General features: G+C 49.4%; 1 protein-coding gene across 1 annotated transcript in view; it reads left to right on the top strand.

Annotated features, from left to right (window-relative positions):
• RTN4R (reticulon 4 receptor) overlaps positions 1 to 24,687 on the top strand; it is a 54,281-nt gene extending 29,594 nt beyond the window's left edge. The window contains exon 2 of the mRNA XM_065417958.1: positions 23,258 to 24,687. Within this exon, the coding sequence (XP_065274030.1) occupies positions 23,258 to 24,687 (1,430 nt within the window). The remainder of the gene's footprint in view (positions 1 to 23,257) is intronic.
• Positions 24,688 to 24,932: the final 245 nt, after the last annotated feature.

The following is a 24,932-nucleotide window of genomic DNA, read 5'->3' as shown; positions in this document are numbered from 1 at the left end:
AGTTCTGTAATCTCACTCCGGGAAGTGACTGCACAGGTCATATTCTGTCAAGGCGAAAGCGGGTGATGTTTTGACTTCCTGGTTCCAGCTTTGTCTAGTTTAAAAGCATTTCAGAGTTATCTTCTCACTTGCTTTCTTGGTAATGCTAGCGTCAGGAGAGTCAATATAAAACCTCAGTTCTCCCTGAAAATATTTCCTCTGTAAGCAAAAAGAATGATACAGATTCCAAAGTGGTGCTGGAATATTTGCAGGGCACAGGGCCAATGGGACAAGGACACACAGATCTGCAGGGCAGAAGAAGTTATAAGAGCATCAAGGCTTCCCAGGTTTTCCTCTCACACAGAATAGCTGGGGGAGTTAATATCTTCCACAAGAAGTAGCTGCATTTTTCCAAGCAAAATCAACTTGCCTTTTCCTCCTTTAAGGCCCCTTTGACATTATTCCTCTGTCCCCATTGAAACTGACAGCTCCTCCAGACTCAGGAGGGGCTAATTTAATTAACCCGCTTTTCTTCTCTCCTGATCGTTGATGAAGATGTCTAATAAGTCTGGCTCTCACATTCATCCCAGCAGCTCCTGACCACACAACTCCCCTCTACTTACTGCATCACCGTTAGCATTATGCTTTAGTTCAGATTATCCAGCCATATTTCTGTCCACATGACAGCGGTTCTAGACAACCTAGTCTGAATTCATGCATCAAGTACAATTTCAAGAGACACTGGATCAAATGTTTTAATAAAATCTTATCTCTCTATCTCTCTATCTCTGTATCTTTTAACACAGCCATTGCTGATGTGTCTGAGTAGAAATGGATTTGTGTAGCACAAACATGCAGTCTGAAAGGCAGGATTTTCCTCTTTTTCCTTGTGAGGATCAGGGACTGGACGTGAGGCAAAGGGTTTTTGTGTGTTTGAGGATTTGGAGTGGTTCTCTGGGGACCATTTGTCTGGTATCACTTGTTCTTTAGAAGCAGTATAAGTCCAGCCAGTCGCCTCACCCTCAAACAATTCACCCATTCCCCTATTCGTTTAAGAATCCATTCCCAAATTTCCCTTACTTTTAACCCCCTCTATGCACTACTTTTCTCTTCCTCCTTGCATTTGTCTCTCTGCTGCCTCCTTCTCTCACCTGGCACTGGCCCCTTCCCCACTTTCTGTCCAATGTGGGCATGAAAGCTATCTCCCTGGTAGTCCATGCCACCTCAGATTTCTTCTCAGATTTCTTTCGGTCATTGACTTTCCTGAGCTTGTGATTAGAGCAGAGGACCGAACAGCAGGAGAATGGGTATAATTCTTAGCTTTTCCACAGATTTCCTGTGTGACCTCAGGCGAGTCTCTTCAAAATGCTCCGTGCCTCAGTTTCCCCATCTGTATAATGGAAATAATGTTATTTTCCTGAGGTGAGACCCCGAGGTGGGAGGTGATAGACAAGGATATAATGCATCCTTGCTCACACCTCCTTGTAAAACCTCCCTTTTCTCCTTTGCCTCTGGCCTGTTAATGTCCTTCTCCGGCTTCTGTGACTCGCCGTTAACTCGGTAAACGCTCGGAACACTCCAAGCGCAGCTGTGTTGTGTGACAGACCAAGTGCAGGGTGGGGCCTTCGGAGAGACAACCCTGGAACTGCCCTTGTGAGAGGTTCTAGTGGGCGCTAGCCTGCTCTAGAAATGCTCCTTACAGTCTGCAGGATTTCAGAGTTGTCCCTACAGAACCCCTTGGGGCTCATTCTTATTACACTCTGTAGGGCACCGAGGACGGGTCCCCTTGCCCGGAAATGACCCACACTCCTCTTCCTTCTCTAGAGAGCATGCCCCTAACCCCCAACTGCCCGCCCCCAGTACAGAGCCCCTGGGATCACCGGCAGTGCCCTACCCAAGCCCACAGTGGGCAGGTAGGGAACTCCAGGTTCCCTGGCCTGCTGCTACCTACCACCTGCCCTTGCTGCTGCCAAGAGAGGAGGTGTTTATAGGAGGAAGTGCACTGTGTGCAGTTGGGCTTTGCTGCACACAGTGGTCTTGAACCGGACCAGTAGCCAGATACCTCTCTTGTCTATCCACAGCGAATCTCCCGGCAGGGACCTTCCACATCCAGGATTAGCCAGCCCCTGGATGATAGCCTCTGGGGACCAGCTAGCATCACAAAGGCTCAGTGACAGGCGTCACCTTCAGCAGGATTTAAAGCCATTAGGAGAGAGGAGAAAGCAATAGCTGTTGGATTTTAGCATGAGCTAATGTCGAGCTATGCATTTGGGAGCTGAGATCTCCTAAGGTGACCTCTAGGCTGCTGGGTAGCAGAGCTGGCGGGTTCTGATAATGAAAGGCATTTCTGAGAGCAGCATCCTGAGGATGGGAGCGGGGGTGCATTGTGCTGCCTCAGCAGTGGAGGCCATCAGGATTCTAGGCTGCATCAAAAGCGTTCTAGGAACAAAAGCAGGTGTTTTCCCATTGCACAGGCCATGAAGCGCCCCCCAGCAAGAGCACTCATTCGCACTGCCTTAGAGAGAAGATTGCTCCAGGCGTGAGCACCAAACCTCCCTAGAGATGTGCAAATTCTGGAGAAAGTCCACAACAACTGACCGAAGCAAAAGAGGGCATCCTGAGACTGGGCTGGAGCAGTGGGAGGAGAAAAGGCCATTTCTTGGAGGGCATTGCAGTATATACATGCCTAAAAGGAGGTCGTATGGACGTGGGTGAGAATCTGTTGACACTGAGGGTGTGTCTGCCCTTCGAGCTGGAGGAGTAATTCCCAGTCTGAGGAGACATACCCATGCTAGCTCTGATTGAGCTCCTGCTAATCCTATTCTGAATCCTGCTGTGCTCAGTGATGCCTTGGGGCAGTGAGTTCCACAGGTTAATTAGGTGTTTGGTAATAAAATGTCCTTTTTGTAATCTGAGAAATGTTACTTTGTTTGACTCTTTCAATGACTTGATTTTTACTAGCACTAAAATGGCAAGTGGCACTTACTCTCCCTGCAAGGGCTAGTCCTGTCTCCTAAAACCCCAGCAACAGGGAACAATTAAACAGCGTGATTTCCCTGGGCATTTTCCAAAAGGCAAGAGCAACATGAAAGTTTCCCTTAATAGCATGAGGGGGTTTCTGCTGCACTGGAAATGCCGTGTGAGGACTGGCAAAGCTGCCACGGGGCACACAGCTTAATGGGTTGCTGCCAGCTCAGGACCGGGAAGTGAATTTTGTTTTCAGCAAACAGCTCTCAATGGTTTGGTTCTTTTCATTAAATAATCAGATCCAACAGGGGGTGAATTCCCGGCAAATTGGTGCCACCCACAAGCGATGCCTTCAGCCAGCATGGCAACAATATGCACAGCGACTCGGATGATGTTTGGATCAGTAACTAATGGCTGTTGTTTTAAAAGAGAGATGAGAGCCTCCGTGCGTCAGGAACCAGCTCCTAGAGAAAGCACAAGGAACCTCTGGGAGAGTCAATGCTCAGAAAATTTTTACTCCTCTGTGAAACCGGCCAGAGCACTAGAGCAAGCTGCCAAAGGACAATATGGATAGCGGTCTCTGGGGATGTCCCAGGCTGCCACTAGACGCCATCAATCCAGAATGGTTTATAGATAATGCCATGAGTCCTGCCATGGCTCTGTCTCATCTGCTCCTCCTCCCAGGGGGTCAGTGCAAGATGGTTTAAAAACCTGGCCAAGGAGCGCTTCAAATGTTGATTCTAATTGTTCATAAATCCTAGAAAACTGGAGCTATTCCAGAGGACTAGGTGAAAGCCAAGGTCATGCCACCATTTAAAAATAGCAAGTGGGCTGACCCAGGTAATTATCTGCTAGTTAGCCTGACATCAATCCTGAGCAAAACAAAAACACTGAAAGGCTGATATTGGGCTTCACCAATAAAGAACTAAAGGATGGAAATATAACAAATACCAGGCAGCATAGGTTCATGGAAAATAGATCTCAAACAAACCTGAGATTTTTCTTTGGTGAGGTTAAAGATACTTTATTTGTTATTTTCTATTGAGATTGCCCCTACGAGTCCAGGACCTTATCGCAGGAGTGATGGAAGCTCCCTAAAAGAGAGGGTGGAGCCACCAGAACCCAAACCATGGCCCTGCCCTCTCCCCCCCCCACATGATGCCCCTTCCCCTGAAGACCTGCCCTCACACCGCCCCTTCTCCACAAGCCCCTGCCCTCATGCTGTCCCTTCCCCTGAGTCCCTTCCCCTATGCAGCCCCATTTCCCCGAACCCCTGCCCTTGCGCTGCCTATTCCCCCTGAGGTTCCCCCCCTTCACCGCCTCTTCCCCCTAAATCCCGCCCCCCCCATTCGCTCCTCTCCGCCCCCTCCCCCATTGCTCGACCTTATGGCTGGTAAAAAGTGATGGGGCCATGGCCCCCTGGTTCCTCTGTTCTGGCGCCCCTAGCACTATGTGTTCTTCAAACACAGAACAAAATGATGGTCCCTGATACATTTGTGTATTCGTAATATATTTTGTGACAAAGTTCCTCCTCTATCTTGGTGGGTCCTGCACTTATTGGCAGATTTTCTTGCCTCAGAGATTCACCATGTGGGTTGGGGAACAGCCCAGAGACCTTCCCCTCTGGAAGAACCCACAGTCCAGGTCAATTGGGAGGTTTGGGGGGAACCCGGGCCCACCCTCTACTCCGGGTTCCAGCCCAGCGCCCTGTGGACTGCAGCTGTCTATAGTGCCTCCTGTAACAGCTGCATGACAGCTACAACTCCCTGGGCTACTTCCCCATGGCCTCCTCCAAACACCTTCCTTATTCTCACCACAGGACCTTCCTCCTGGTGTCTGATAACGCTTGTGCTCCTCAGTCCTCCAGCAGCACACCCTCTCAGCTCCTTGCGCCTCTTGCTCCCAGCTCCTCACACTCGCACCACAAACTGAAGTGAGCTCCTTTTTAAAACCCAGGTGCCCTGATTAGCCTGCCTTAATTGATTCTAGCAGTTTCTTCTTAATTAGCTCCAGGTGTCCTAATTAGCCTGCCTGCCTTAACTGGTTCTAGCAGGTTCCTGATTACTCTAGTGCAGCCCCTTCTCTGGTCACTCAGGGAACAGAAAACTACTCATCCAGTGACCAGTATATTTGCCCTCTACCAGACTCCTGTACCCCACTGGTCTGGGTCTGTCACAATTTAGATTTCTGTAAGGCGTTTCACTTAGTGCAGCATGACACTTGATTAAAAATTAGCACTATACAAAATCCATGTAGCTAAATGAATTAAAAAGTGGCTAACTGATAGATCTCAAAACCTAATTGTTAATGAGGAATCGTCACTGAGTCAGGGGTTTCTAGTGAGGTCCCACAGGATCGGTTCTCAGTCCATTAGTCCATATTCTATGAACAGTCTGGAAGCCAATATAAACCCATTGCTGGTAATGTTTGCAGATGACACCGAGATGGTTGATAAATAATGGAGGCGGGTCACCAATACAGAGCAATCTGGTAAACTGGTGAGAATCAAACAACATGCATTTTAATACAGCTAAATGCCAGGTCATCCACCTTGGAACAAAGACTATAGGCCATGCTTGGAAGCTGGGGAATTGTATTGTGGAAAACAGTGACTCTGAAAAGGATTTAGGGGCCATAGTGAATAACCAAATGAACATGAGCTCTCAATGCCAAGCTGTGGCAAAAAGGATGAATATGATCCTTGGATGTGTAAACAGGGGAATCTAAGGTATGAGGAGGGAGGTGATTTTAATCTGATTAAAGAGCAAGAAGGCTCTAATCTAGTAGACAAAGTCCTAACAAGATCCAAATACTGGAAGTTGAATCTAGACTTATTCAAACAGGAAATACGGTGCAAATTTGTAACAATGAGGGTAAGTACCCGGTGGAACAGATTCCCGAGGGATGTGGTAAGCATTCCATCAACTGGAGCGAGTCTTTTAATCAAGACTGGGTATATTTCCAAGAGGTATGCTACAGCTCAAGCAGAAATTACGGATTTGGTGCATGAATCACTGGGTGATATTCTTTGCCCTGTGTTATACAGATCAAACTAGATGATTATAATGGTCTCTTCTGGCCTTAAAATGTACGACTCAGTTAATTGTTCCTTCCATACAGTATATTCTGCGGGGCTTCATCAGTCTAGAGCCGTGTGCAGGCTCGGGATTGGAAGCTTTTCCCCAGTGCTATCTTGCTGGTTTCCATGCAAGCAGGAAGGTGTATTATTAGCATCCCATTGTATTCATGTTTAGTTTGGCTTCACAGAGTCTGCACATCTTAGGGAAATTCATTTATAGAGTTGTGGCTGTCTCGTTTCATATCTGGTGAGAGAGGATGAGAGAGCTGCATAGCGCAGCCAAGTGTGTCGAATGCTGAAACTGCATAGGAGACAATGCTGACATCTGATAAGGGGCAGCAGCATTCAGATTTACACACGTATTAGCTCTCAGTCCTGGTTTTTAGCTGGGAATCAGAGAACATACTGTGCGCACCATGGAATGTGTACTGGGGACCTGGGGAATGAACAGCGGTGAGGGCCCAGGTTGTGATGGTAGGGGATTGTGGGGAAAACGATGATGGGGAAGACACAGGTTTACTGGGGAAGGAAGACGCTGGGCTGATTTCCTTCTCCTTGGGATTCTCTCTGGTGGATGAGGCTGGATTCTCTGGTGTATGGTGAAACCAGGAGTGCTTTGAGAGAGATTCTGTGACTTCCCCTTCCCAAGGCCAGCTCCCCTCATCTGGTAGAGAACCTGCCTCTCATTCAGTGTTTGCCAATGTCAAGATATCAAATATCATGAGTCAAACCTTTCCCCCCAATCATGAGATTACCAAAAAATCCTGTTGTAGTTGGTCTTATGACTTGTTAACGCCCCTCTCTCCTCTGCCAGTGCATGTGCGAGGGCGTCAGGTTGACAAGTCAACCTTGAATGCACGCAGCCTCTCCCTGGCTGCTCGGATGGAGACTCCATTTAGCCCCCTGCTCACCCCAAGGAAGGGCAGACGCTCTCCATTTCCTCACACTGTCCCAATTCTAGATTCTCTCCCCCCCCCCTCGTTTATTTCCCATGACAAAAGAAGGGCTGGATGGTAGTTTGAGAATCACTGACCTAATTAAGAATCGAAGGGGTAGCCGTGTTAGTCTGGATCTATAAAAGCAGCAAAGAGTCCTGTGGCACCTTATAGACTAACAGACGTATAGGAGCATGAGCTTTCGTGGATGAACTTCCACTACATGCATCCGAAGAAGTGGGTATTCACCCATGAAAGCTCATGCTCCTATACGTCTGTTAGTCTATAAGGTGCCACAGGACTCTTTGCTGCTGACCTAATTAAGGCATCGTGAGTCGCACTCACACACAGAACTTCTATTCCTGTTATCCTGAGACCCCGAAATCTGCCTCCTTTTGCTCCCCCAGTGCCCTACTCCCCCAATTCTCCAATCCCAGCTGCAACGTCTCTGCTGCCTCTCACAGTCCCTGTGTCCTGCCCAGCCCCTGACCTATAAACTGGCAGCCATGTTGTCTGTGGCCCTGGCTTCAGTCTCACTGAGAACAGTGGGGGGCGTCAGCCAACTTTATTAAGGGCAGCCTCCCTTCCCCGTGCAGATAGATTGTAGGGAAATGGCCACCATCTGCTGTGAGGAGCTGGCAGCCATTTTGTAAGGGACAATTTGCGAGTTGGCGCCTTCCATCATGTTTTCATGAGCCAGGAAAATGCCACCCCGAAATCATGAGAGTCGCGATGGAACCGCCAGGTTTGGCCACACTGCTCGTGCCACGGCTCCACCATCTCCCAGGAGCTTGGCACAGTTACTCTGGGCTTTGCCACCTGTGCCTAGGGTGAGCAGCAATTTCCCCTCCTGCCCTCCGTGTGCTTGCCCTTGCTGCCCTGGGTTACTAGGCGAGTGAGCCGCCTCCAGTCCCAGTGGTTGATGCTACAGCCTGTCCGGCTTTAGATGCACTTTTACAAACCTCTGATTCCACCACGGTGCTGAGGTCAGAAATATTTGTGGCTCCCTTCCCAGGGGCGCCATTTAGTGGGGGCGAGAGGGGGACTCCTGCCCCCCTCTCTCCCCGACTTTCATACAGGAGTTCTGCTCAGGCACAGGTCCTAGCGGCATGGCAGAGCTCTGAACTGCCCTGCAGCCTAAGGAGTAGAATGTGAGTTCATCAGAGGAGAGGTGCTGGTCCCAGCTTGTGCCCTGGGGCAGGGAGTCAGCATTTTGCTTGTAAACAGAGGCAGGGTGATTCAGCTAAGAAAGGGCTGGTAATTAAACTAAGGATCTGGAAGTCCTTAGATGAGCCTGTAAAACAGGAATCACTCTGTGCGGACAGAGAGGGGGGAATGTTGAAGAGAGAAGCAGGGGAACTCAGAGCTAAGGTTACGCTCAGAGAAGAGGGAGATGCCACAGCCGCTGAACCTCCGGTTGTGAGGTTTGGTGGCGACGTTTTTTTGCTTTATTATGCCCCATGCAGGTTCCGGGGCAGCTGAAGAGGCACATATAGGCACTCCGGGCTGCAGGTGGGGGGTCGTTCCGGGCTGTGGTTAGCCCGGGGCTCCTCCGGGCAGGTGGGTGGGTGGGGGCTTTGGCCAGCCTGGGGCTCCTGCAGCTGAGGGGAGGGGAAACTCCGGGCTTCTCCAAGCGGGGAGGGCTTGTGGCTCTGGCTGGAGGGGGGGGGGCACCTCGGGCTCCGGCCGTGGGGGAGGACGCAGGCGGAAGGGACAGAGCCAGGGGCTAGCCTCTCCAAAGGGGGGCTCCACCTGCTGCCCATGGGAGGGGGATAGGTGAAAAGAAGGAGACAAAACCAGGGGAAGGCCTAGCAGTGGTATAGAGAAGTTCCCACTCTACCGGTGGTACTTATGTGGCCTCTTCACCCTAGTATCTGAGCACCTCACAATGTCTAACCTATTTCTCCTCACAGACCCACTGAGGAAGAGCAGTGCTGTTATCCCCATGTACATGAGGGGCACTGAGGCACACATAGACTAAAGGCCAGATTTTCAAAGGTATGCAGGCACCTACTGGGATTTTCAGAAGTGCCTAGAAGGTCAGGTGCTTTGTAAACCCCACTAGATGCCTAGATGAATCTTTGGGTGCCTAAAAACCTTTGAAACTCTGTCCCTAAGGTAAGGTACCAGCCTGAGGTCAGACAGGAAGTCCATGGGGGAAGTAGAACCCAGGTCTACTAATTTAGAAACAACTTGAGAGTACACACACAAACCACCACATAGATTTCCATTGTTAACAATCGAAATTCACAGATAGGCAGAGTAAGAAAAATGCTGCTTGAGAAGGCAGAGTTTGATTTAAGGGATATTTACTGTGTATATTTTATCAAGTGAGGTTGACAATTTGTGTTTTAACGGTTATAAAGCCTTAACTTTGTGAATCTCAACGTCCACGGTCATTAAATAATTACTGTCTGACCCCTCCCCCATCATTTCCCATGAGTGCGAAAATCTAAATAGATAAAAATAAAAGAAAATGCTTAAAACTCATAATTTTGCTCAACTGTGAAAATTTCAGTTTACAGAAATGGAAAAAATGCCTAAAAATAAACATTGATATTATCTGTCAAAATTATACAAAATTAAAAAATGGAATTCAGCCAAGCCTAGTAATACAGCATGAGCTGCTTCTGACAATTGAAAACATTCCTGTGTTCAGAATCAGTCACCCCAGAGTGGTTCTAGGTGGCACTTGTGCTTCAGGAACTGCCCGTGGCGATTCATCTGGTGGGACTCCTCACTCTGGGGCAGTGCTGAGCCAGTGAACGGCCTGGGGCATTGTGGGACTGTGCTGCTGGAAGTGCCATCTTTGGGATGAGATATAAAACCAAGATCCTAGCTTCTTGTGATAATCCAGGATAATCCACTGTGTTCTATGCAAGAGCAAAGGAAGTGTTAACTCTGATATCTGGGCCAGATCCCAGCTCAGTGATTCCATTCCATCTTCCTACGCTCCACCTGCAGTGTCATGGCAACATTAATCTTCATGAGAAACTCCTTGCTGTGCCATACTGTTGGTGTGGGATCGCTGCTGGGTTCTAGAAGTGGCTGATTTTGGATCTGTATCCCTAGGGATTCTAGAATTGTGGAGTCAGGCTGTAGAGCACTTTGTATGAGAGTGTTTTAGAGGAGATGATTATTGTTAACAGTCGCTTTCTTGGCACAGGGCAAACACAGTTCTTCTCTAGGGTAGTGGGAAAGGAGCCCATTCCCCTGGAGTTTCTCCCACATCCTGCACTACCTTAGATACTGGTCATTGAGGACCTAAACAGTTTGTTTCTGTGCAGGACACTGACACACTGAAATTTCTGGTAGTAGTGACCTCATATTGAAGGTCTGAATGGGGGCCCTAGGACATTCCAGGCAGAATGATACAGCATGAGCTCCTGGAGGTATTGTGCTACCGCAGCACTATGTTACCTACTTGCTTTTGCTAAGCACAAGGACGTACTGAGCCCTGTGAGGGGGATGTAAAAAAGGAGAGAGGCTCCTGGCTCCCTTTTCTCCCAATTGCACAACCATGCGGGAGGCCCAGTTTTGTAACAACCCTTTAACTCTTAAAGCTAAATAGGGTGGCTCATGCCACTGAGAGCTATCGTTTCAGGCTGTCTCCAGACTCAGGAAGACGTTACTGCATTGATCACATGTTAAGGTTTTCTGTGCAGCTGAGATCTGGGAACATTTTTGTTTGAAGGAAAGCTGAGATTCTGGAGCATGATTCTTTGGGAAGAAGAGGTGGGTTCTACAGCAAACTCCATAGCCACAGAATGTGGCTTTCTCATTCCCTGCCCACAATAGGGAAATATTAGCTGAATTGGTGGTGCTGTTATTGCTATCATCATAGGGGGGAGCTGAGCTCTAGTGACATTAAGTTGCCTGACACTTTTCATAATAGAAAGATTCCTGCAACCTTTTCTTAGAGAAGATTTCACATTTCTATGGTTTGCAGAAGGCTTTTGAAATTTGTCAGGGGAAAAGCCCTCAGGCTAGAGAAGTGCCTTTTTTGTTCCCCATGGAATTCCTTTCAGATCTACTGAAATATCAACTGTTAAAAAATCGCCATTTCCTTGGGGAAATGTTTACAGCCTGCCCACATAATAACTAAACACAAGCATTCCAAGTCTGGGCTAACGCTACTGCCAAAGTACTAGGAACACCTGAGGGTCGCTGGAGTGGTTAGGGGGAAATAGAGCCAGCCTGGATAACTCCTAGCAGAACTAACACATGGCCCCAGCAAGCTGCAATTCCCCTCTGAGATAGCAGCTGTTTACTACTATTAGCTAATTGCTTAGCTCAAATTGTAGTGTTCTATGTTGAAGGTTTGGGGTTCAAACCCTGCTAATGTTTCATGATGGGGGGGAAGTAAGAAATTTTGCTTTAAAGAATCAATTTAAACCTCATTTTGTATTTTTACATTTAATTATCTTAAGGAAAGGTTGATTCGTATTGCTGGTATAATTTGATACTTCTTTTTGCTAACCAGGAGGAAGTACTATATCTGTACCCGTTTATTTAAGCAATTACATTGCTTAACATGTATTTATTCAGATTCTTCATTTTTACATTTTTATTTTGTTAGAAAGTGCGGAATGTTGCATTTCTTATTTACAAGGTGATGATTAAAGCTTTACTTTTGATTTGTATCCAGCTGCATTTGGATGGAATTTGGAATTCAATTAAAAATGCACAAACACAGCATTTTAAAATTGTTTTTATTAGTTAAATAAATCTACCTTACATGTGCTGGATACATTAAAAAAAGAAAGTTTATCAAAACATGTTTTGCATTTAAACCTAACTGATTTATGAAACACAGGAAATATGATCTGTAGCTAGTGAATAGAACTGGTTGTTTCTGGTCACCATGTCCGTTGAAATTTTAGAACTAGTGAATCTCATGCTGTCACACTTAGATTTTATTTATAGACTGGAAGAGGCAAACAAGCTTTCCTGCTTTTTCAACTCTCAATCAGTTTCTTAACTTTGAATGAACTAGTCATTGAACTGAACTAACTGAATAAACTGAAATGGAGAAAATATTCCCTCTATATCTGCAGAAGAAGCTACTGCTGTTGAATGCTAGTTTAGCCCTTCAACATACTCTTAGGGCACGTCTTCACTTCCCGCCGGATCGGCGGGTAGCGATCTATCTATCGGGGATCGATTTATCGCGTCTAGTGTAGACGCGATAAAATCGATCCCCGATGGCTCTGCCGTCAACTCCGGAAATCCACCGCAGCGAGAGGCGGAAGCGGAGTCGATGGGGGAGCGGCAGCGGCCGACTCGCCGCCGTCCTCACAGCCAGATAAGTCGACCTAAAATACGCAACTTCAGCTACGCTATTCACGTAGCTGAAGTTGCGTATCTTAGGTCGACCCCGCCCCCAGTAGTGTAGACCTAGCCTTAGCCAGCAACTTCCACCAGTTCAGTCCTTTGACTTTCCTTAAAACTTTGGCAGCAAACGTATGCCGCTTGAATATTATTATTCTTTATTTAATTTAAATTATTCTAACAGTTTATGGTAAGTTTAAGTCCTCAGGTATGTTGTCAATTTTAATTTAAATTAAATAGGTTTATTTTAAAAGAAAAAAATGTATTTAATTTACATTTTAAACAATCTAATTTAAATAAAAAATCAGATTTTGAATTTAATTTTTTTAAAATCATTGAGTTTTATCCACCCTGGTTGCACACCATAGAACTCGTGTTTACCTTTTTTCCTTAAAAATAACCCCCTAAGATATTACATACCAAATACAAAACTTAAAAGAATGTTATTGAGGTTGCAAAGTTGAGCACTCAAAAGGGAGGGAATGCCAGCTTTACAATTGCCTATTCATCTTGAGCATATACATTGTGGAGCAATCTTTAATGACATGCTCATGTATTATTTTTTCCACAGGACAACACCTCATTTGGTGCGCAGGGTAGATGTACAAGGAGACAGAATTAAGGTTGCGCTGATGACCGGCATTTCCTAACGTTTGAGTGCTTGACTTTGCAAACCAAATAACATTCTTTTAACATAGTTCTCAAGTATGTCATCTTTATTAATGTATATTACGGTACCACCAAGGTCCCATTCATAGATTCTAAGGTCAGCGGGGACCACTGTTGTCATCTAGTCTGACCTCCTGTATCACACAGGCCAGATACTTGCCCCAGAATAATTCCTAGAGCAGAGCTTTTAGAAACACATCCCATCTTGATTTAAAAATTGTCAGTAATGGGGAATCCACCACGCCCCTTGGCAAATTAAATTGCTCCAGTGGTTAATTACTCTCTCCGTTAAAAAATTACATCTTATTTTCAGTCTGACTTTCTCTAACTTCAGCTTCCAGCCACTGGATTGTGATAGAGCCCATTATTAAATATTTGTTCCCCATGTAGATACTTATAGGCTGCAATCTGGTCACCCCCTTCACCTTCTCTTTGTTAAGCTAAATCGTACCAGCTCTCTACACACATGCAGCCGTGAAGGTTGATGGAGATGGAGCTCAAAGGATTGGCTCAGCATGTAGCACTGAAGGGTGTAGTTAATATGGGGTTATAGGTACCCTGGACACAAATTGGATTGTTCTCTCACCAGCTGGGGGTGCATGGTTCCCATTAGCAGTCATGGAGGGTGCTTCTCCCCCATGGGGGCGTGGTAATAAGGTTGATTCCCCCCTGAATGCTCCTATCCAGATTATAGGGTACTCTTCCCCACTCCATGTGGATGTAATTACTGGCATGAGACTAGCCCCCCGCAAAAAACTTGTACCCCATTAACCTACCAGCACACATTCAACCTAAAACACATAACCCCTGCTCCCCCCAAAATCCTTCCGCCTCAGTCAAAAATAGGGGAGAAACTGAAGTTACTTTGCAAAATGGGCTTAAAAGCCATAGGGTGAATTTCAAACAATAGCAATTTACAGCTGGGAATTAAGCCACTCTCCTCACGCCATATGCTATAAACAAAAGTAAAGTGCTGTTTGCATCAGCAAAAGGTTTTGTATTGTAAAGTAGCCCCTTTATGTCCAACCCGGAGTGAATTCAAATGATTATTGACCCTCCACTGTAGTAAAGCTGCATTATAATATCTCCAAATCAATAGAGACAAGAGGAAAGCGGGAGGGAAAGGTTCTGGCTCTGCAAACTGCAGAAAATTGCATTTTGCTTTGGCCTCTTAGAAAGTTTGCAAAGTGTCTATTAGAGGCCCCAGGAGCCTTTTCTTTCTAATTGCTGTATTTGACAATGCGATCGCACGTGGGACTAGCAGAAAGGCAGCTAATGGACCCACTTTAATTGCTTCCCAGTTCCATGAGTCATAACACTTGTATGGCAAAGGGGAAGTGCTGCTGTTTGACTGGAGGAGGTTTCTGGCTTTAAAGAAAGCTCAGGAGGAACAAATGCAAAACTCCAAGCCAAGCTCTTGGAAGGACTGAAGGTGCCAGGTGCTGAGTTTTCTTTTTATCTTTTGCTTTTGACCGGAACTGTGTTTTAAGCCAGTAAAGTTTTAATCATGATCTGGAAGGGAGAAGGGAATGGTCCCTCATGGGGATTTGGAATCAATCTCACCCTGAGGGTCTTTACCTCCACAGGGATGGGTGGGGATTGAAACAGCGCTAGAGGTGGTGGGCCTGGTCTGGGGCTCTGTGCTGAAGTGCAGTGGTTGATCCTGTGGGAGCATGCTGGGTGTGTGGAGGAATCTGCTGTCTCCTTTCTCCCAATCTGTGGGACATAATTCAGGGCCATTAGACTGGGCGGATATGGGGCCCTGCAGTGAACTGGAACCCACAGCTGGGCTTGCAATGCAGAACTCGGGGAAAACAAGCAACTGTATTCTATATGTGCCAGTCGGGCACTGGTGTAGCTGGGCCCCTGCTCTCCCTCCCCAGGCCCATCCCTTTGGTTACCTGCCTTCTCTTGTTCAGTTGGCAACATCAGGGGCCCTGCCCCACCAGTGACCTCTCGGCGGGGTCCTGGCAGGGTCCACCCTGTGGACTCTGAGTCCCATAGTGGCGTAGCTGGCAGTGCCCTGCAGGGTTGCAGGCTCTCTGCATACAGGGAAGGGAATGGGCTGGTTAACAGACACACAGCCAGGGCCTTGCTCTGGTCTGGGGCATGGGCAGGTGTCTGGTTTTCAACCGGAGAGTCCGGTCGAAAAGGGGACCTGACAGTATCCAGTCAGAGCTACTGACCAGACACCCAAAGTCCAGTGACCATGGGTGGGGGAGATGGGGAGGCGCCGAGTCGTCACCTGTGCCAGCCCCTGCTCAGCTGAAGCTGCCTTCTACCTGTGTCAGGAGGGGGAGTGGGGGAAAAGCAGTGACCAAATGGGTGGAGGGGAGAAGAAGAGCAAATGGGGGTGTGGCCTCGTGAAGAGGCAGGGCAGGGGCGGGTCCTTAGGAGAAGAGGTGGGGCTTCGGGGAAGGGGTGGGTCTTCGGGGGAGGTTCTGGCACTCCTGCTGGAGTGTCCGGTTTTTAAATATTACAAAGTTGGCAACCCTATGGCAGGAGATGACACCAGGCCTCTTTTAACTCGCAGAAGTAAAATCCCCCCAGCACTGGTTCCCTCGGCAACTAACATCGCCCAAGGGGCTCGATCCGAAGGGATCCTGAGCACCAGCCACTCCCGTTGGGGCCCCCAACAGTTGCAGATGCTCAGCCCCTCCCAGGATTGGGTCCCTTTATTCGGACTCAATTAACCCTGTTCACAGGGTTGAGAAGTTGCAGGCCACTGTCCTGGCTGGTATGTGTGACATCTCTGTTGTATTTGCGATGCATTCCCACAGATCTGAGCTTTGAAGTGCCAATGCTTTCTTCTCTGCTTTGTGCTCCGGGTAATCAGAGGCAGCAGGGTGTGAATGGTGATGGACAAAATACAAAGAGCTGCCCAGGCCACAAAGACAAGGCTGTTGTTCCCACAGGCTGGGTCCCTGTTAACTGTCAGCTCCCAAGGTAGGGAAACTAGAAAGCACATGGGGGAGGAAGGGGGAGGATGAGAGAAAAAGAAGGAGGAGAGGAAGATGGAGGGAGGGACAGGGAGTTGAAGAGGAAAGAGAGATGGAGGAGGCCCATACATATATACAAACAGAAACATGCAAGCAGGCACATGGACAAACACACATTCACACACACTCTGTCTGAAACAGCTCTTAAAATACCCCCAAATCATAGAATCACAGAAGGGACCTCAGGAGGTCATCCAGTCCAACCCCCTGCTCAAAGCAGGACCAACACCAACTAAATCCTCCCCACTCCCTCCTTTCTCACCCTCTTCAGAAGTGCCACCATCCTGCCTGTTACTCAGGCTGGTAACCTGGGTGTCGTCTTCGACACCGACCTCTCTCTAGCGCCTCCCATCCAGGATATGTCTAAATCTTGCCTGTTCTTGCTGCAGAACAGCTGTGAGATCCTATCCATCCCCACCACTAAAATTCCCATCCAAACGCTCGTCATCTCGCGCCTCCATTATTGCACCGTCCTTCACTCTGTTCTCGACCAATGCCGTCTTGCCTGACTCACGCCCATTCAGGACGCTGCTGCGGTCTCCTAGTGCATCGCTTTGGCTGTGTCAGCTCCCTCCTCTCTGTCCCATCAAATATATGCTGCCGATCTCCACTTTGATTGCCCTTCACAGCCTATCCCCACCTCCCCATCATCTATCATTCGCTGTCCAGATGTTGACTCCCACCTCCGAACAGTCAGTGATGTTCGCCTCCATCACCCACTTGCTGCATTTTCAAACAAGCATCTTCATGCTTTCTCCCCGGCGGCCGCTCACGTTTGGGAGGAGCTCCCCGCAAAGATCCCCAAAGCTACCTCACTGTCCCCCTTCCCAACCCTCCTCAACACTTGCTTTTGCTGTGATGTTTACAACAGACTTGTCTAAGGTTCGGCCCCTGGTTTGCAGAGACCACTGCCCATCATGCTGAGCAATCCTGACCCATTGTTTCCTTGTGTTCCCCTGTCTGTCTGTATCCACCGCTTGTCTTAGACCAGGGGCGGGCAAACTTTTTGGCCTGAGGGCCGCATCGGGTTTCGTAAATTGTATGGAGGGCCGGTTAGGGGAGGGGGTCATGGTCCGGCCCCCACCTCCTATCTGCCCCCCCCCCCGGGACTCCTGCCCCATCCAACCCCCCCTGTTCCCTGACATCCCCCCCCCCCCCCGGGACCCCTGCCCCATCCACACACACCCGCTTCCTGTCCCCTGGCTGTCCCCGGAACCCCTGCCCCTGACTGCCCCCTGCTGCCCCATCCAACCCCCCCTCCTTCCTGACTGCCCCCTGGGATCCCTGCCCCCATTCAACCCCATTTTCCCCCCCGACCACCATCCACATCCCTGCCCCCTGACCAACACCCCGAACTCCCCTGCCCTCTATCCAACCCCCCCTGCTCCCTGCCTCCTTACCGCGCTACCTGGAGCACCGGTGGCTGGAGCCGGGCCACGCTGCTGCTGCCGCCACCACGCAGCTCAGAGCACTGGGTCAGGACGGGCTCTGCAGCTGCGCTGCCCCAGGAGCTCGCAGCCCCGCCGCCCAGAGCATTGCGCCGGCGGCGGAGTGAGCGAGCTGAGGCTGCGGGTGAGGGGGAACAGCGGGGGAGGGGCTGGGGGCGAGCCTCCCAGGCCAGGAGCTCGGGGGCCGGCCAGGACGGTCCCACTGGCCGGATGTGGCCTGCGGGCCATAGTTTGCCCACCCCTGTCTTAGACTGTAAGCTCTTTGGAGCAGGGACCGTCTTTCTGTTCTGTTTGTACAGCACCTAGCACAGTGGGGGCCTGGGTCATGACTGGGCCCCTCGGGGCTCCCTCAGTACAAACACTACTAATAAACATAGCAAACTTGCTAACACACTATCCAACACACACTCACAAACACCCCCACCTACTACACACACATGCACACTGACAAATGCGCACACACACTCTATCCTACACACAGAGATACACACATGCCTCTTACACACTATCATGCACACGTACACTCAGAAACACACCCCGCATTACACACACCTGGAAACACACTAGCCTACCCACTTGAACACAGCTGCATTGTTATTGCGAGGCCCATGATCAGATCACAAAAGCTGGCAGATGCAGACACAAACACCCACCTGCTTCCTACACACGTCCCCTCGCCAACACAACTCCTCCACCCACAACACAACTCATCCACCCACAATCACACACAAATCCCCACACAACTACTGTGCACACACAGTCACAAACATGCACACACATGTGTCTTTTAAATAGAACCCAGCTCCATGTTCCAGCTCCCAGTCAAAGCCCCATCCAAAGGCTGGGACACTGGGAGGGGGCTGTTTTGTCCAGAGGAAATGCCACCCCTAGCCCAGGTCCCAGGGACGATCCGCCCCAGCCAGACCAGGAGCTCCCCTAAGATGCGCCCTTGTCTCTGCATGCCCCCCCCCCCACCTGCTGCCATGGCAAGTGCAGTGAAATCGCTGCTGTGCCCTCAGAGTTGGGGGGGCTGGGAGGAGAGCGAGTGCCCCTGCCCCACTGAAGTAGGGTTGCCAGCCCTCCAGGACTGTCCTGGAGTCTCCAGGAATTAAAGCTGAATCTTTAATTAAAGATGATGTCATGGGACGAAGCCTCCAGTAATACGGCCAACCAAACTTGGCAGCCCTACGCCGAACTCTTCCATCGCTGGGGGCTGCAGCGCTGGCGTGGACCCCAGCAGCCTATCCTGGGTCCCGCTGTGATGGCTGGGGAAGTTGGCCAGGCTCCTGGTGACCGGCGCTGCGAGCCCTGTGAGCGCAGGGCCCAGCCCAACAAAGGGAAACAAACTGGAAGCGAGAAAAGGCTGAGGAGACCATTGACAGGAGCTGTCTGGGGTGAAAGGAGCCACTCGCTAGCACCGAGCTCACTAATTAAAAGCCAGAGCAGCAGAGAGGCTTGTGCTGCCTGGAATTGCTTCCCCTCCGCTGCTTCTCTAGCAGCAGGACTCAAAGCCACTGACAGGCTCCCAGCAGCAGGAGCAAGGCCTGTCCCCTTCCTTCTGCTCCTGTGGGCTGGGAAGAAACACTGCCACACCTCTGGCTCTGTAGGCCAAGAGACTGGGGCTAGGCCTGGGCCTACAGCCAGCAGCTGTGGCCACCACCAGGGACCTGCGGGGCCCTCACTGTGCACAATGGTACAAAACACCCGAATGGACAGGACTGAAAGCAGGCGATATAGCTCTGAGGAGGAGGATGGGGGGTATAGTGACATGCGATCCCGGTCTCTTGTGCGTGGGAGGAGCGGTATATACACAAGCGTTGCCGGCCCCTGTCTGGGGCTGGAGATGGGTGTGCCGTCACACCGATTTCTGTCTTCTGCATTGGTTCTGTTGTGCCCCCCTCGCATATTGGCAGGGCACGTGTGGTGCATCCAGGGACGAGTTCGATTTGCTCCCAGGTCGGTTTTAGGCCCTGCACTATTGTAAATGCAGGGGAGGAAGAGCTGGAAGCAGCCCTGATTTGCCAGGCACGACGTGTAGCCTGGATGCTGTGTTACAATGGAGCGGATGCTGCTGTGGTGCAGACTGAATTCCACCCCTCTAGCGCCATCCCTGACCCCCTGGTGCTATGAATCACGCTGCTGAAGAAACCTCCAGAAAGACATATTTCCTTTCCTGCCGGTTTTCTGTCTTAGCGGGAGAGGAATCGTGCTGGCCAGCGAGATGCCGGGATTGTTTTAATTTCCCAAGAGGCTCCTCCCGGTGTGACATCTCCCCAGCAGGAGACTTCAGTTGCCTTGTGTTACTTTACTCCATACAACGGGTTGTGATGTGTCAAAACATGACAAGCCAGCCAGAATGTGTCATAATACTGAGCCCAACACGCCGCTTTCCAGGGAGGCACAGCACATAATAATATCAGGCTAGTATTATCCCAACATGCTGGGGAGGTTTCTTCTCCCAAGTGAAATATGATGTACAGGAATCTCATGTCTATCTGGGACTATTGGATCAGCAACCGATTTATTAGCTCTGCCGAGTGAATTTTTATGACAGGAGTGAAGCACTCGTCTAGGTTTCCAGTCTTTTATCACGTGAAAGAGCCTCTTCCCCCTCAGCCGCTTTGATACCTTTGTCGTTGCGTCAGTAAACAGTTTGGTAGAATTTCCATATGATTTATGCTCTTATCATCTGAGTTTGAAGTTGCTACTTAGACTCAGAGATGAGGAGATTGCATTAGATACAGTATCGGCTTTCAGGCTTGCCTGTGAAATGCAGTCAGCCATTCGAGAGCGGTGTTTTGATTCCATTGCACCTACGTTGGCTGGAACTGACAGGACTCTCTCTGTGTCCCGCTAATTTGTCTGGTTCCGTGTCAGTGTCTTGGTCTGCCTGACTTAGGGTGACCAGATGTCCTGATTTTATAGGGACAGTCCCGATTTTGGGGTCTTTTTCTTATATTGGCTCCTATTACCCCCCACCCCCTATCCTGATTTTTTCACATTTGCTGTCTGGTCACCCTACGTCTGACTCTCTGATCTCAACTCTCAAGCTGCTACTTTTAATGTAGGTGTAAAGAGGCATTAAAATGCATGACCAACATTTCCAGTTTCTTAACAAAGACCAAACCTGCCATAGAAACAAAGACTGAAAGGTGCTCTTTGTCCCTTGGCGAGGACTTTCCCGGCTCATGATAGGAGCGTGTCTCCTTCGCTCCAGATGCTGTGATGAGCTGGAATGGAGACACATGTGTTTGACGATCATGTGTTCCAAACGGCCTGGGGCATTTCGCAAACGGGCATGTGCTGCCGCTGCTGCTTTCAGATCATGGTTCAGCAGATTAGTTAGAGGGAACAACCTAATTACATGGCTGCTAATTGCTAGCAGAACCCTGTTAAAAATGCCTTCCCAGGTTCCTCAGGCTAGTCTCAGCCTGTAGTTCTCGCTGGGGCAATGGGCCCAGGGTAAGATGCATCTCTTGCTGCGAGCTGTGGCGCATGTCAATGTCTCCCTGTGGGTTTCTGGGTTACGGAGAGAGGAGAACACACCAGACCTGTCGCCTGAAGCGTGTCTCATTTCACAACCAGGCATGTACCCAGTACCGGGTTTACGACGGCGCCAATGGCGCTGTGGTGCCAGCCCCACACTCAGAAGTGGCCCTGGTGCCCAGACCGTGGCACTGCCCCCCCCACTCCACTTGCACTCTGCCCTGAGGCTCTGCCCCCACTCGGCCCCTTCCCCCTGAAGCCCTGCCCACCCCCTGCTCGCTCCTCTCCACTCCTTCCCTCCCTCTGTGCAAGCGGCAGGGCAGGGTCTCGACCGGGGGGAGGGGAGGGAGGAGAGGCCAAGCAGGGGACGGGCCTTGGGTGGGGGGGCAGGGGAAGGGCCACAGTCTGAGTGCCGGGGCCCACAAAAGGTTAATCTGGCCATGCATGCACCTCAAAAGTCACCTACCTTGCATTGTGAGTTTTTTGCTAATGCGTATTTGGGGCTGGGCCCTGTGAGGGCCGACTGCTCTCAGCTCTCACCAGCTTCAGTGGGGAGTTGAAAGCACACAAGCCCAGCTCCTCAAAGGTATTTCGGCATGAACTCCCATTGGAGGGTCTGGGCCTCAGCACCTTGTCTTGTGGGGCTGGGCTCTGGGAAGGAGTGGGGCTGAGATTCAGCAGGCAAATGTGTTGCCATTTCACACTCATTGCGCACACAAAGCACAAATGAAAGATTCTCCTGCGATGCAAACTCTCAGGGGTCCTTGAATCCGGCTGGGCACAACCTCCCTCCAGCACAGCGTCACCCTCTGGCAAGCATAAGCCATGCCCAGCTGCTCTTTCGGAGGGACTGCATGGATTTCCTAGGAGAAAAGGGAAGGCCAAGGTATGAGATCACATAGCACTTGGCTGGCAAAATGATCAGCATTAGAAGAGGCAGAAATGAAGCCCAATGCCCTAGTGCCTCTCTATAAATATGCTTGGCTTGTCAGTTCTTCTGAGAGTCGGATGCAATCATTTCCTGCCGGACAAAGGGGTTAGTGCAGAGAGAGCTGATGGAAAGGCACAAGAAGAGATGCTAGTTCACATTTCTGTACATTCACGTACCTGCTTGTGGGTGGCTGGGATGGCAGAGGGCGCAGCATGGGTTGTGGTGTGCCAGACTAAGAGGAACTAAAAGGATAGCACCAGCACCACCTGGCACAATGCAACCCGTGCCTGGCCAGTGCACCGTCTGCCATCCCCGCCCTGGGCCACTCCTGAGCAGAGGAACAGATTTATTTGGGCATAAGCTTTCGTGGGTAAAAAACCCACTTCTTCAGATGCATGGAGTGAAAGTTACAGATACAGGCATTATATCATGAGACATAATTTGGGCTTGAATAGGGACTGGGAGTGGCTGGCTCATTACAGAAGCAGCTTTGCCTCTCCTGGAATTGACACCTCCTCATCAATTATTGGGAGTGGACTACATCCACCCTGATTGAATTGGCCCTGTCAACACTGGTTCTCCACTTGTGAGGTAACTCCCTTCTCTCCATGTGTCAGTATATAATGTCTGCATCTGTAACTTTCACTCCATGCATCTGAAGAAGTGGGTTTTTTATCCACGAAAGCTTATGCCCAAATAAATCTGTTAGTCTTTAAGGTGCCACCAGACTCCTTGTTGTTTTTGTGGATACAGACTAACACGGCTACCCCCTGATTCCTGAGCAGAGGGCTTGTCTTCATGTACAGCGGTGCAGCCAACATAGTGCTGTCCCACCAATATAGCACTATCTTCCCGGGAGTTAGGTTAGCATAACTACGTCACTCAGGGGAGTGGATTTGTCACCCCCTTGAGCGACGTATTTATACCGATATAGGGCTGTAGCGTAGACCTGGTCCTAGTGTTGAATAGTGCTAAACGGTGCGGTGATTCTGCAATGGAAAGAAATGCCTCCAGGGAATAAGGCTATTTACTATTTTGGGGTAGGGACTGTCTGTGTGTTAGGACATTTATCCAGAGCCTCCCTCCACTTCCTGATTGTCACAACACACAATGCAATACCCACTACGCATAAATGATAAGGATACTAATTTCCACTTGTGGCCTAGCTCTGAGGCTTCCCAAGTGTGACAGACTGATACAGCATTCAGACTCTCTCCAAGCGTACATTGATTTTAACTATTGTGTTGAGTGGCAGAAGAGTTTTAATTCTTTATTGTAATTGTTTGGCTCCCCTGGCCCATGCTGTTTGTGGATACCGTGTGGTTAATGCAATGCACTTGCAAAGGTGAATTTCAGCCTAATACATGAGTTGCAGAGAAAAATGCTCTCCTGTAACTGACTCTAATTTACTTTCTATTTTTGTTGTCCTTTAGGAAGCAAACTGCTGATTTTGGTGCTTTGCTTGAACATCCAGTCGGAAGTGGAATCTTGCCCCGGGGCGTGTGTATGCTACAGTGAACCCAAGATCACAATAAGCTGTCAGCAGCAGGGACTGACAGTAATCCCCACTGAGATCCCCATACAGACCCAGCGCATCTTCCTGCACAACAACAAGATAACCCTGGTGAGGTCCACCAGCTTCAGTTCCTGCCGCAACATGACGATCCTTTGGATCCATTCCAACAACATCAGCCTCATCGAGTCCGGGGCATTTTATGGGCTTGACAAACTGGAGGAGTTAGACCTCAGTGACAATGTGAACTTGAAGTCCATCAATCCCACCACTTTCCGGGGTCTCATTCACCTTCACGCCTTACACCTGGATCGCTGTGGGCTCCTGGAGCTCTCCACAGGGCTTTTCCGAGGGTTGTTCTCCTTGCAGCATCTCTACCTTCAGGATAATAACCTGCAGAACCTGCTGGATGACACTTTCCTAGATCTTGCAAATCTCACCTACCTGTTTTTGCATGGTAATAAAATTAAGAGCTTGTCAGAGAATGTCTTTCGTGGGCTGATCAACCTGGATCGGCTCCTGTTGCACCAGAACAGAGTCAGCCTGGTTCACCGCAGGTCTTTTCATGACCTGGGGAAAGTGATGACCTTGTATCTGTTCAATAACAACTTGACGGTGCTCACTGGAGAAACGATGGCTCCCTTGGTGTCCCTCCAATACCTTCGTTTAAATAGCAACCAGTGGATCTGTGATTGTCAGGCTCAGTCCCTCTGGAATTGGTTTAAACAGTTTAAAGGATCTTCATCGGAGCTGGAGTGCCATCTGCCCACTAACTTGGCAGGGAGAGACCTCAAAAGACTGCAGAGCAGCGACTTGGAAGGATGTATCGACTCTTTCAATCAGATAAGAACAAGTGTTTTTAGTACTAAGACCAGATCTGGCAAACTGCCAACCACCGACTCCCCTCTAAATTCCCGGGACGGCACCCAGAAGTGCTGCCAACCGGAAACGGATAAATCCTTTATTTATGAAGCCAAGGGCAAAGCAAGTCCATCTTCACACAGCAGCCGTCCGTCCCCCAACAACCCTTTCAAAGACAAGGAGAACATGTCCAAGACCAAGTACATCGAAACAGACCCTTCCAAAAACGGGAGCAACAAGCAGATAAACGACTCCCCTTTTGGGACCTTCCCCAGCGTTGTAGACCCTCCATTGACCAAGTTGAAACCAGAATTCCTAGCTCCCATTCAACCCTCCACAGTCCCAACCAAAAAGAGGCAGGGGTGCTCGAAAAAAAACAAGTCGAAGGCCCAGTGCCGCCTCACCCAACAAGGAAACAGCTCCACATTACAGCCAAGCCTAAATCTTTTGCTTCCCCTCTTGGTGTGGAGCTTACTGTTGTTCTGCTAAAAGCAACTCTTTCCCTTGGCCAATGACATGTTAACACCAGAATTTTGCTGACCTCCATAAATGTTGCAAGAGTGAAGCAAACTGCTATACACCCCAAGAAAGCTTTGTTACACAAAAGTTAACTGGATGCCTTTATAAAAAAAAAAAGACAAAACCAAGATGTACATAATTTATTTGTCCTGAAACCTGTGAGTTATACCTTTGGTCTTTGGAACTGCACTTACTCACATAGCAGCTGTTGCTAC

The sequence above is a fragment of the Emys orbicularis genome, chromosome 16, assembly GCF_028017835.1.
Source record: "Emys orbicularis isolate rEmyOrb1 chromosome 16, rEmyOrb1.hap1, whole genome shotgun sequence".
Classification (NCBI taxonomy): Eukaryota; Metazoa; Chordata; order Testudines; family Emydidae; genus Emys; species Emys orbicularis.
This window is presented reverse-complemented; position numbering and strand designations above follow the sequence as displayed.